The 12,446-nt window shown below is 42.6% G+C and overlaps 1 protein-coding gene across 3 annotated transcripts in view; it reads right to left on the reverse strand.

The window, feature by feature from the left end:
• SCUBE2 (signal peptide, CUB domain and EGF like domain containing 2) overlaps nucleotides 1-12,446 on the reverse strand; it is an 88,035-nt gene that overhangs the window by 35,974 nt on the left and 39,615 nt on the right. Inside the window, exons 8-13 of one of the 3 annotated variants that reach the window (XM_021002000.2) lie at nucleotides 9,444-9,566; nucleotides 8,859-8,972; nucleotides 8,436-8,570; nucleotides 6,311-6,415; nucleotides 4,923-5,078; nucleotides 4,307-4,513 (exon numbers count right to left, since the gene is read on the reverse strand). In XM_021002000.2, the coding sequence (XP_020857659.1) occupies nucleotides 4,307-4,513; nucleotides 4,923-5,078; nucleotides 6,311-6,415; nucleotides 8,436-8,570; nucleotides 8,859-8,972; nucleotides 9,444-9,566 (840 nt within the window). Of the gene's footprint in view, nucleotides 1-4,306; nucleotides 4,514-4,922; nucleotides 5,079-6,310; nucleotides 6,416-8,435; nucleotides 8,571-8,858; nucleotides 8,976-9,443; nucleotides 9,567-12,446 lie in introns of all 3 variants that reach the window. The other 2 variants (XM_021002002.2, XM_021001999.2) reach the window with 2 other exon arrangements.

Consider the following 12,446-nt stretch of genomic DNA (forward strand, 5'->3'; position numbering starts at 1 on the left):
AGAGATTCACCCATCAGACAAGTGAGCTGGACTAGAAGATAGACAGGCAGGAGACCTTTCCAGAAATGGGTGCTGCATATATGCCTGGTAAGTTAAGTTGTGCGCGTGTATACACACACACATACACACACACACACACACACACACACACACACACACACACACACACACACACACACACATACTTCCTCTTTCCTCAGTTAGCCCAGAGCAAAGTTCCTTCCTCTGGCAGCCACCAAAAACCATGTCTTGAATCTAAAAGAAAAAGATCATCGATCTAATTATCCTGTCAGATTCCATCCATTCTTTTGGTTTGACCCTTATACAGTATCAGCAGAATGCAGATTTTGCTCATCATTCCGGTTTCTATGAATCCCATCAGACAAAGCAAATGAGAATATCTTTAAACTACAGTCACTTTTCCCCCCGACAATTCACAAACCCAACTGTCCATGAACATTTTCTTTTAAAACCAAGGGACCTGCTCAGTCCTATATTGAATATATAAGGTGAACAGGGAAAAGTGTCAACTGCTTTCTAAAGCATCTGACCCTCACCCCAGCTCCCTCCCTCTGACAAGTCCTCTCCCTTAAGCGTGAACCAGCACTGCAGCCTACTCAGCACAAAGGGAAGATATAGAACCATTGATTCCTTGTGATTTTCTTCTTGGTATGAAATCTTTAAAGCTGAAATCAGGGCAATTGATCCCAAACAGGCTTCCCAAATCCTTCTATGGCAAGTGGAGCTACTGGGAAAAAGTCACTCTGCCTCATTAAGAACCAAACAAAACAAAGCCCCACCTAATTTACTTTGACAAGCATTTTAAAGACACATTCATTCACCACAGGCAGCTACATATCAAATACACTGTGCAACCTGAATAAGCTGTCATGGTCATTAGGCCTCTCTTAAGATAACATCTGACCCTTATCCTCAGACCTTTGTACTTGAGCAACATATACCAGGCAGCATTACAGCAACATTCTCATTAGGATTTGGCCTATGGGGCCTGAGAAATCAGTTTTCCCCAAGCTTCTGTCACAGAGACTCACGGACTGACGTACAAAGCCTCCAAAAGCAATCTAACAAAGGTGGGTGGCTGGATGGGGGAATCTGACTCTGATAGGACTGAGAGAGAGATGGCTTGTTTGTAACACACAACTTTATAAACAGAACCCCAGAAAGTAGAAGGGACAGATACCTTGTGGACTGTTGGAAGAACACTTTGTAACCTATAAAGTACTATGTATATAAGAGCTATTTTTTAAGACAAAAGAAAATGTATAGGAAATGGTCACACCTAGTATTTAAAAAGGAAAAAATTAACCGGTTTTATTTTTTGTTTAAGAAAGACAGTTGGGATAATGCAGGAATATTTGAGAATTTGCTGAGCAAATAGAGAGAGTTGCTTTCCACTCTATTTTGGAAAAGCAAAATGAACAAACACAAACCCAGCTTTAGATTTCATCAGGTGAGTTCCCTTGGGTTCAGTTCACCAGTTCAATTCAATTCAACTTTGAGCATGTATCTATTACTAGATTTTGAGGATATAAAGGTGAAAATCAAATAGTCCCTGTCCTTAAGGAATTTATACTTACTGGGGAAAATATAACTCCAGAAATAGGTGTAATAGATGGTAATTTGAGATTTCCTTAGAAGCAGAGGAATATAATTTAAGACAACCTTAAGCTACCCCCCAAAAGCAGCACAAAAATAGCAAAATCCTCTAGAGATAAGGACATTGGGGGAAATAACTCCCTAATACACTACAAACAGAGCCATATAGCAATGGGCAATGAATCACAGCCCTGACCAAATCTCTGGAGCCAGCATCTCTTCTACTAGGGCTAAAGACACCTAAAAAGAAAAGAATGACCTCTCAGTACCAAAAATATTTGCACCTATTGTATTTGTAATAGCAAAAATCTGTAAACAGCCTGTATCAGGTAATGCATCCCAAGGAGCATGTATGGGGAATGGGGCTCCAAGGGTAAGCAGGCTCCTCTACTCCAAAGAGGCTTAAGATGGTGGCAGGAGGCCTAGTCAGACAGGATCAGCCCCCTTGGTGAACCTTAAAATGGGAATGACTCCACTCTCTCTCTTCCTTATGGCAGTTCTCCAAAGTAGCAAGAAACTCCCTAGGCTTCTTGTGAGGGGTGAGGGAAGGGGCTGCCCCACCTCCCTAGCCTGGCATACATGAAAAACTCTTCACACATGGCATCTAGTGCATGAACTTGCTAGGCAAGCCTCAGCCTGGGCCTTGCATTTTTGGGTTTTCTTGCCTGACCAGAGGTGACCAAACAGCAATCCTGGCACATGTGTCCACCCTTAAAAGCAGCCTTATACATTCAAGAGGTCAGAAGTTTCTGGATTTCTCAGATAGGGACCGATGCATGAGGGCAAGTGCCCCCTCCATATCTGCAAGGGCTCTTCTTGGAAAAGACCCCAAAAGGTGGGTCAGCTATAGCCCCAGCCTGGCTTGTCAGAGGAGTGGGACCTGGAGGGGCATGCTTGGACAGTACGGAGCCATGGTGAAATGCAATGCCACTCGGGTAGTCCTACATCACCTCCCGAAGTATCTAACAAAAGTTATAAGTTCTAGTGTTGCTGGGTGGGTGCTTCTGGGTCTTTGGCAGTTTATTTCTTTTACACAGAAGAAATGCTAAACAACCTTTTGATGACTGATTTACATTGTACATGGAGTACTTCTCTACTCCCCCACTTGGGGAAAGCCGAAGCCTGTGCCTTAAGTCATTTCCCCTAGAGTGTAAGAAAAGAGAACTTCTCTTGCAACCTGTTCAGAGGTATCGGGATTCTGAGATCGGTTTAAGCCAAGATTATGGGAATCTCTCCTATAATTTAATGGTGTAGTGTGTTTTCTAAGGTTATTATGATAATGACATAAGGATAACACAGTGGGATAACCAAGGTCTTGACAGGGGCGCTGACATTTAGAGGGCCCTGACAGAACGTACACTCCTTCAGTGGCTTAAAAACAACCAAGAATAATTAGTTAAGATGGGAGGCTGCTCCATGTGCTCATTCTCCAGGCAAGCTCATTGACAGCTTGGCTCTAGGCCAGTCTCTTTCTCTCCTTCCCAGAGCAGCAGCTTTAAGGTGTCCTGGGGTCTCCCTCCCTCCAAATGAATCCATTTGAAAAAGATGATTTGAGGGAATGGGTTTTATGGTACATGCCCCAGGCAGAAAATTGATCATAGTTGTTTTGAGATTTAGCATCTCAGCTCTCCTTAATCAGCCAAAGGTGTTGGAACTTCTTTTAATGATTTTCTAAGAAATGAGGACCAAAGTCTTTACATCTAAAGACTCTTTCATTGTCAGACTGTCTTAATTTCTCTTAAACCAAGTAACCAAGTTTTGATACTTACCACTGTGTAATGCATTACAAAGGGAACATGACCCCAGTGACAGGGCCTCCAAAATAATTCTGAAAGAGTAGTGCAGTGCTCAGTGTTTAATTCTAAAAATATCATCTTTTTGTTTCAAAATACAACCCAGGTTTCTCTCTTCAGCATTCACTTTAAGGACTTTTGTAACCCTTTGGTTGCCTCTGAGGTTGGATCTATAGTACTATATGTGTTAGTCAATTAACATTTATTAAGCACCTACTATGTGAAAGGCACTGTACAAAGTACTGGGTACACAAATTCAAGGAAAAAGAAAAACAGTGCCTGCCCTCAAGGAGCTTATATTCTAAAGAAGGGAAAATTACAAAAGGGGAGCTGAAAGGCAAGGATGAGGGAAGGAGAACATGTTCACTGAGGGACACGAGGACTAAGTTTGGAGAAGGAGAGATGGCTGGTCTGGGCCCTTTCCCAAAAGGGAGGGTCCAGGAAGAACTTTTTCATATAATAATTAGATCGCCCACTGGTAAGTTCTTCTCAGAACCTCCATTTTGGAGATTGGTCCCAAACCAGCTATCCCTTATTATCTGGACTATCCACCATGCCTCCTGACTCTACTCCTGTCTTCCAGTGGTAAATTCTTCCTATTATTATATGGGTGTTTGGTCAAAAGATAAGCTACAAGATGTTCTATGAGGAAATCAAAGTCTACATAATTTTCTCTGTCTTAAGGATAATGTATAGAAATTACAATCCCTTTTTCACCTTGGCCCACTTTGTTCTGAACACAGCTGAATTCCCCTCACACAATGGACGATGCTCACCTTCGCTCTCTTCTACTATATCTAACATTCATTAGTCTGTGACTCACGTCTCTAACTGGGGACATAAACAGATTATGGATGCGTTATATAATAAGGAAGGCTCCTAGCCAGCCCACTCACCACATTTGTCCTTTCTGCGCTCTTGCCCCAAGCCACAGGGTTCTGTAGGGTGTCCAGATGTTCTAGGGGACTTTTTTGCCACTTCAAAATCCATTCCCGACAAACGAAGATGGAACTGCTCACGGTGAACTGTTTTCCGAAGGGTGCGGATAGCTTTACGTAATCTCTTCTCTGTCTTCTTCAGGACACAGCTCAGATCACAAGATGCTATAGAATCAAGAGTAAGAGGTAAGGAGCAACATGGAAAGGGCACAGGAGCCACAACACCCAGCAGCATCCAGTTTGAAATGCCAACATCCCAAACTAAAATATTAGATAGAGGAGGGAAAAGTCTTCATTGTGGGAAAGTGGTACTGGCAGACGAGGCAGCATTCAAATGAAACAGAAATTTGGCAATCACAAAATGTCAACTTTGGGTTCTTGTAAGGAAGGCAAAATCCTTCTGCTTCCAAACCAAATCAATGTAGCTTGGAGGCAAAAAAAAAAAAGAAAAAAGAAAAAGGAGATACTTCATTATTTTTACTTTTTTGTAAAGAAAGCTGAAAAGTGAAAGATGAAGAAATAAGAAACAAGCTGGGAGAAGCCTTGATTGCACCTGGGGAAACTTCAAACCAACCTGTCACCTCCTGTTGGTTTGCTTCAAGCTCAAAGTCAACACTGATAAACATTTCTTTGGTCATGGTTGGTCTGCCAAAGGCCCCAGGGACTTGCTTGCCAGAGCCACATGTAAGGTTTACATAGTGGAAGCCCTCTTTTACTGAGCTGTACTTCTCTGCATGAAAAAAACAGAATTACAGGAAGCCAAATTCTACCAAAATCAACAGAACATTCACTATGGTGCCAATAAACATTTTGTTATGAAAGCATTTAAGGGATCAAATGATAAAATCCAGACATCAAGAGATTACAATACATATAAATGCTTTGCTCACACCTAAAAGAGACAGAGCCTCCTGGATCAGATCATTTTTAAATTGATTCATCCTCCTGAGAAGTCACTCCATTGACAAAAAAAGGTTTTTCCTACTGATCAGAAATCTAAATGTGAAAACAGTACCAGTGCTCTAGAGTATCTGCCAATTCCCTGGAATTCAGCTTGTTATCACAACTGCTTGTGTGCAAATAAATGATAATAACTTACATTTACATGTGTTTTGAGGTTTACAAAGTGCCTGTCTCACCACTCTGTGAAACAGGCAGTGAAAGTACTATTATTCCCACTTTATTGTTGAGGAAACAAAGGCCCAGGGAAGTTTAGTGACTTGCCTAAACTCACAAAACTAATCAATGGCCCCACCAGGATTTGCACCTAGGTTCTCCAATTCCCAACACAGGGTCTTTGGGTCCCACTAGCCCTTGCTGTTTCTACCTTAGGATCCCCAAAGATCTTCCCTCCCATGAAACGGAGGAAGGGGTAGCTAGCTAGTCTGACTCGGACCAGCCAAAGCCAGGACCTGGAGGCCACTCTCTCTCCAAGAAAAGACACAACTGGAGAATTACACACTGTATTCTTCCTTAATCTTTTTTCTTTTAGCTCCAAATCCTGCTTCATTTACTTAGAAGTAACTACTTTACTTTAAATGATTCGTGCTTAAAATTGCACCAAGACCTTTGACACAGCCTTAACTTTGTTTTGTTTGTTTTTTGCTAGGCAATGGGGTTAAGTGACTTGCCCAGGGTCACACAGCTACTAAGTGTCAAATGTCTGAGGCCAGATTTGAACTCGGGTCCTCTTGACTCCAAGGCCAGAGCTCTATCCACTGTGCCACCTAACTGCCCCTGGCCTTAGCTTTGTAAAAAGAACCTCTGGAGAAATTATGATCTGATCCAAAATGTCGTCACCCAATTGAAGATCACTATCCTTAAACCAAGCTGAATTCAAGCACAAGAGTATCTTCAGATGGGCCTTTTGCTATATCTAAATCTCCAATTTAGTTTCCCCAAACATGTAGGTGAGCTCCAAATGTCAGATACCCTGCTCCATGGAGACATGTCCATCCATACCTGGTATTGTTGATGGCAGGCCCTCCGGAAGCAGCTCAGCTTTTCTCAAACTACATTTGCCTTCATTCAGCCTAAAGGTGACATTTGTCCTGACTATGGTGACATCTTCAGAAAGAAATAGTGAGAGATGTTACCCTCAAAGGCAAAGGAATGAAAAGACCAGATAACACTGAGAAAGGGCATGTTACACATTTTTAATACTTTAAAAACATCAGACTTCTGCATTTGCTATCTTATCCTTAGCCTGAGAAAAAGCTAAACCTCTTAGTTGTTGATTTAACACCCAAACTGGATTATTAGACACCAGAATCCTGTTGATAAGAGCCAGAAAAAGTCTGCTTGTAAAGCTATACATATCTCTCCACTTCAAAAAAAAATCCAGAGAAAATTGTTTCTTGAAGGACTGAACTTTATAGAGAAGCGTCTGCTGGAACAAAATAAATGCATCAACAAATTTTCCAAAGAAAGAAAGATAATCCAAAGTTCAAATATGACAGAAAAAGTACTGGAAAAGCTACAAATGAGAAAAGCATCTTGTAACTTTCTGAAAAGTCAGGATGTCTTCACAGTCCCAATTAGAACAGGGTCTGTAGAAGTCAACAAGACTTCTCTGACATTTGAAAAAAAAAATGAACCCTCTAAAGGCAAAAGACAAAACAGAAATTTCACAAGCCATTCCCTTGCAGAAAAGCATAAAAAAACCAGACAGACCATTTTTAAAGTGCAGGCCTATGTGTATCAGACGGGAAAGGACCAGGTCAACATGCCCATTGCCTTCCCATGGCTTTGGCACAGAGAGAGAAGATGGTTTCATAATTTAAGAGCAAGGCTGATGTTACTGGAACTAAACGTACTGAACTCAGTCCACCTCTAAGGGTGGACATGAGTCAGGTGACTGGGTTCCCTCTAGTTCCCATATGTCCATGTTCTGGGAAAGGGCAGGGTTTTAGGCAGACTTCCTGCGCTTTCAGGATAGGTCTCCAAGGTCCAGATGCTATTTAAATTGCCTGGACTGCTTTGCAAGCATGCTTACCTGCTCCCACAAGAGCTCTTGAGCAATATGGGGAGTGAGGGACAATTGTTTACATGACTTCTCAGGCTATACAAGCTTGTAAGTGCATACTCAAAGTTGACAGAGGTCAATCAATCAATCAGCAAGTACTGATTAAGCACCCCCCATGTGCCAGCACAGGGCGAAGGGGCAAGGGTACACATATTACAATAGAACGGTCCAAGCTTACACTGAATAGGAGCGGGGGGCAGCATGAGCACATAAGCTTGTCTAAAATAACTGCAAGGCAATTCCAGAGGGAGGCATGTGGGCCTGGTGGGACCAGAAGAGCCCTTGTGCAGGAACTGGTGTTTGAGCTAAGCTTAAAGAAACTAGGGGTTCTAAGAGGCAGAGGCAAGGAGGGAGGGTCCTCCAGGCAAGAGGGAAAGCCTGTGCAAAGGCCTGGCGAGAGGGCATGAGAATGTCATGAATAAGGAAGGGCAAAAAGGTCAGCTTGGCTGGGCCACAGACCGCGTTGGGAGAAGGGATGGCTGAGGCTGGAAGGGTAGGCTGGGACCATATGGTAAAAGTTTTAAAAGCCAGACCGGGTCTGGGAAATTCCATTACTGTCTCTTTCTGAGTTGTGCCAATTTCTGTGAGCCTCTGCGTGTGCTAGGGCACACGTGTTCCCTGTGTACTCACCAGTTTCTCTGGGGGTTTGTAGGAAGTCCTGATCACTAACTGAGAAGTTTCTGTAAACTGTCAGCTGTTACTCCATGTGATAAGGCCAGAAATTTAAGGCATGGTGTGGGTTAAAAGCATTTAGTATCTGAGGGCTCAATAGGTTGAAGACCACAGGCAAGGGAAAATTATAAAATGTTCTTTTTGTGCAGGAAAGTTTCTAAGGGGAAAAAAATCCTGAATTTGTAGAATGCTTTCTGACTTACAAAATATTTATACCTATTATCCCAATTGATCCTCATAGCAAGCATATTAAGTAGATAAGGCAGGGATTATTATTATTAATTATCATTGTTATTATTATTATTATTATTATTATTATTATATTATTATTATTCTCATTTTACAGATAAAATGTGGTCAACTCACAACAACATGGCCCTGTCAGCCTACCTGGAAAATACTGAGCACTGTTATAGAATGTGCGGCTTTGGTAATTACCCAATAAAGCAGAATCATTAGATTTATGTAGTCGACTCCTGAGATGAGAAGAGGCACCACAGGTGACAGAGTAGGCATCTTGATATCCTAACAAGCAGAACACAGAATTCAACAATTACACATAAGGACACATCACACATAGGTAACACAGCTAAAATCCCTACCTACAGAAACTAAAATCATTCTGGCCTTTGCTATCTATGTCCTAAAGTAAAAGAGGTTTATTTAGACAAGATGCCAAGAAAGTTCCATGTTTAAAAAAAAAAGCACTTTGGTTAGAGTGGTCTATTTCTGCAGCAGGTATCTACTTATCTCTGCCTCAGGTAAAGCTGCCTTGGGGTTGGGGGTGGGGGTGAGGCAGACCTGATCACTCACCTGGAGAGAGGTGGACATCTGAGGGACAGTTTAGGAAGCAGTTATCCACTCCACCACTCTTAGTACAGCTCATGAACACTTTGGGGGACATGTTACCCGGCTGGAATCCCTTTACTTCTAAACAAGACAAAACACAAATATGTATGGAAACAGAAAACCACTTCTACAGTTGAAAATGATGGCAGACAAGACAAAAACATGAACATGTGAAAGCACATTCCATCTAATGCTCTGGTCAGGGAAGAAGAAGAAGCCAGAAGAAACCAGAGGCATACGCTCCATTTCACACCCCAGGACAACAGCCCTAGGTGGGCTATTTTTCATACAGAGAAGCCCCATAGAAAACAGAAGCACACACCTGACAGAAACACAGGAGAGTGTACCAGAGATCCTACAAAGTATCTCCTGTTTCTCAACCATTTTTAAGCAACGGATGGCGTATGAAGCACGAAAGGCATGGAAGATGTGGCAACCTACTCTACACAGCTGTAGGATCAAGACTTGTGAAAATGCCCACTGCTGCACCACCTTCTAGTCAAACAGTCAGAGCCTGTGGATGCAGGAAGCACGAGCAGTGGGCCTTACCCATGCAGTCCTTCTTGTTCCAGTGGAGCTGGTGACCTGCAAGGCACTGGCACTCATAACTTCCCATGGTGTTCACGCAGGTCTGCTGGCAGCCTCCATTACTGATGCTACACTCATTAGTGTCTGAGGAAGAAAATCAGCTTTGGTGAATGGACTTCATACCCAGAGTTAGAAGGCAAAAGACTTCCTCTCACTCTACGGAAAATCTCCCTAATACTGAGAACTGTCCAAAGGTGGAAACAGTCACCTCACAAAATGGCAAGCAATGGCTCATTGGTGGCTATGCAGGGATACTGTAGATGAGATAATTGATCTCATACGGTTTGGGCCAGATGATTTCCAAGGTCCTTTTCAACTCAGAGATTCTATGATTCAGTTACATATCATCTTTACCAGAGGTAGGAAACCTGCAGCCTTGAGGCCACATGTGGTCCTCTAGATCCTCAATGATGGCCCTTTGACTGAATCCAAACTTCACATGTGGCCTGGAGGCCACAGGCCCCCTACTCCTGATCTTTACCCTTTGTGATCAGAAACAAGTGAATTACATGATATAAATGTTAATAACAGCTTGCATTTACATAATGCTTTACAGCAGAGGCCTGGGCCCTATGTAGCCTACAACACTCCCAAATGCAGCCCAAACCAGATTAAAATGCAACTGGAAAATACTTAACAAAATAGATTAAAATACAATAAAACACAGATAATATTACATCTTAAAACCTAAGTCACTATGTGGCCCTCAGGGATCCTTATGTACAGATTAATGGCCCCCATTTCTAGTTGAGTTTAACCTGATCGCTTTAACATATACAAAGTCTTCTTCTCACAACAACAACCCTGTAAGATAGATGGTGCAAGTATTATTATCTCCATTCTAGAGATGAAGAAGCGACTGACCCAACTCTGCACAGCATGTGTATCCCCAGACGCACCCCAGATCTTCTGACTCTTACTCCAGCGCTTTTCCCACCACTGCATGCTGCTTCCCAAATAAGATTTTAAAAGGAAACAGAATTGCTCATTTTCTGTAGGAAACATGCTTGGTATTAACTTATCCCTTCACCTGTTAGTCATTCATTTGGATTCCTGGATTTAATGGGACTGGCACGAATTTCACTAGTGGGTTGATTCACTAACATTTGTAATCAAACCAGTTCCTCTCTTGCTTCCTATGTTTGTTTCTCTCTCACACACTCACACACATATATTTTTTTTCCCTTCACATACCTTTAACGCATGAGAAAAAATAGGCATCATCTTTCCTAGAATGACAGACTATAAAAGGGAGGGAGGGAGAAGGGAAATGGAGCCACCCCAGGGAACGGGACTCTGGGGATACTGGGCCTCAGCACTTGGGCATAAGGAGCTTCCTCACTGCTCCCAGTCCTATGGTGGTACATGACTGAAAGCACTTGGTACTTTGAAGCTCCCACACAGACCCCTTATTGGTTGCAGACTGGGAAGAACAGGTGACTTGTTAGTTACTTTAATAGGGTGACCCTGGCCTCAATGCTTTCTTTCTCTTCTGGCTTTACTTGAATAGGGACTGTTTTGAGCACCTCTCATAAGGGTTGGGAGAGAGATGGTTTGTCTTATCCCTTACCCTAGCTACCATGAGGCTAGGGGCACATGGCAGATAAAGCACAGGTGTGTCTAAACCCAAGTCTGGGGCTGCATCTTTTGCAATTGAATGGATGTCTTGCTATATAGGCTTGAAGATGACTTTGTGAGTTCAAGGGGCCCAGAGGTCCTATGTCCTTTTGGCCAGAGCTGACTGATGGATGGCAAGGAGAGGAGTCCCTGATAACTACTCCAGTGTTCTAGGAAAAGATGACCACCAATTGGACCACCAATTAATTGCTTAACTTGTTTCATCAGCTGTGATGTGGGAGCTGCTAGACAGTGAAGAAGATGAAATGTAAAATGTTTATTGAGTAATCCTCCAAAATTCTATATATTCCACTGAGGCTTAAGTATTAGCCCCCTGGTGAAGTTTAAATTAAGTTACAAAATCCTGTTTTAAGCCTCTCAGGGTAGGCTGAGTCTTTTGTGTCTTTTAGCACTCTTTTTGTGTACTAGAAATAAATACCTGTCCCATATCTGATCCATATTGTACACAAATACCTTTCTAACCCCCACTTTGGGGAGACCCTGAACATGAACCACAGCCTAACCTGTAAATGATTTTTCTCTAGGGTGCTGGGGTGGGAGTTTTACTAGCCAAAGAGAGTGAGAAAATGAAACCTAATCCCTCCTCTCATTAGAGGCATGATGAGCTCCAAGACTGAGCCAGGTATAAACTACATGCATGGTTCCAGAATAAAGAGACTCCTCAGGAAAAGCAGTGAATGGCGTGTCCCAGCCCTTGTGGGCCCAGAACCAGTCCCTAAATGTTACACTTGACTTGATTCACATCAGTCAGTGGCAAAGACAGAAGAACCCACATCTTTCTGGCATCCATCCCAAATCCAAAAAGGAAAACAGGACAGAATATGACTTCTTCCCCACCCCACCCCCAAAACCAAATATCAACATTTGGTTGATGCCTCAGTACAAGTTCTGTGATGTACTAGAAAGGCATTCCGTTTTTAACCCCACTAAGAGTAAGCTAAAGGATTACTTAATACAGGCCAAGACTGGGATCCAAAGCATCCCATTTTTGGCTTGATATATTAAAACAGGGGAGAACAAGTCTCAACCAATTTTTCAATCAAGGAATAGATCTTAGACCCACAAACGGCCTCTACCTATACAAGAACTGTGTTTTGATAGGCCAAGGAAACTTGATTAAGCCCAAAGAATCATCTATAAATTATCAAGCGAGCTGAAAAGGGAGGAATTCCAGAAAGTGGAGTGTGTGGTTTTCCAGCACATTCCTAAGGAAGAATCTCCTGGAAGGAAGTAAGAGCCCTTGGCTCCAGCCTCTGCTAGAGCTTTCCCTTAGGCTCCTCCTTTTGACCAGAGGGGACTTTCCAGTTCCAAAGGTCCAGAGGAAGT

This window comes from Phascolarctos cinereus, unplaced genomic scaffold (genome assembly GCF_003287225.1).
Source record: "Phascolarctos cinereus isolate Bilbo 61053 unplaced genomic scaffold, phaCin_HiC Scaffold_9;HRSCAF=440, whole genome shotgun sequence".
Classification (NCBI taxonomy): domain Eukaryota; kingdom Metazoa; phylum Chordata; class Mammalia; order Diprotodontia; family Phascolarctidae; genus Phascolarctos; species Phascolarctos cinereus.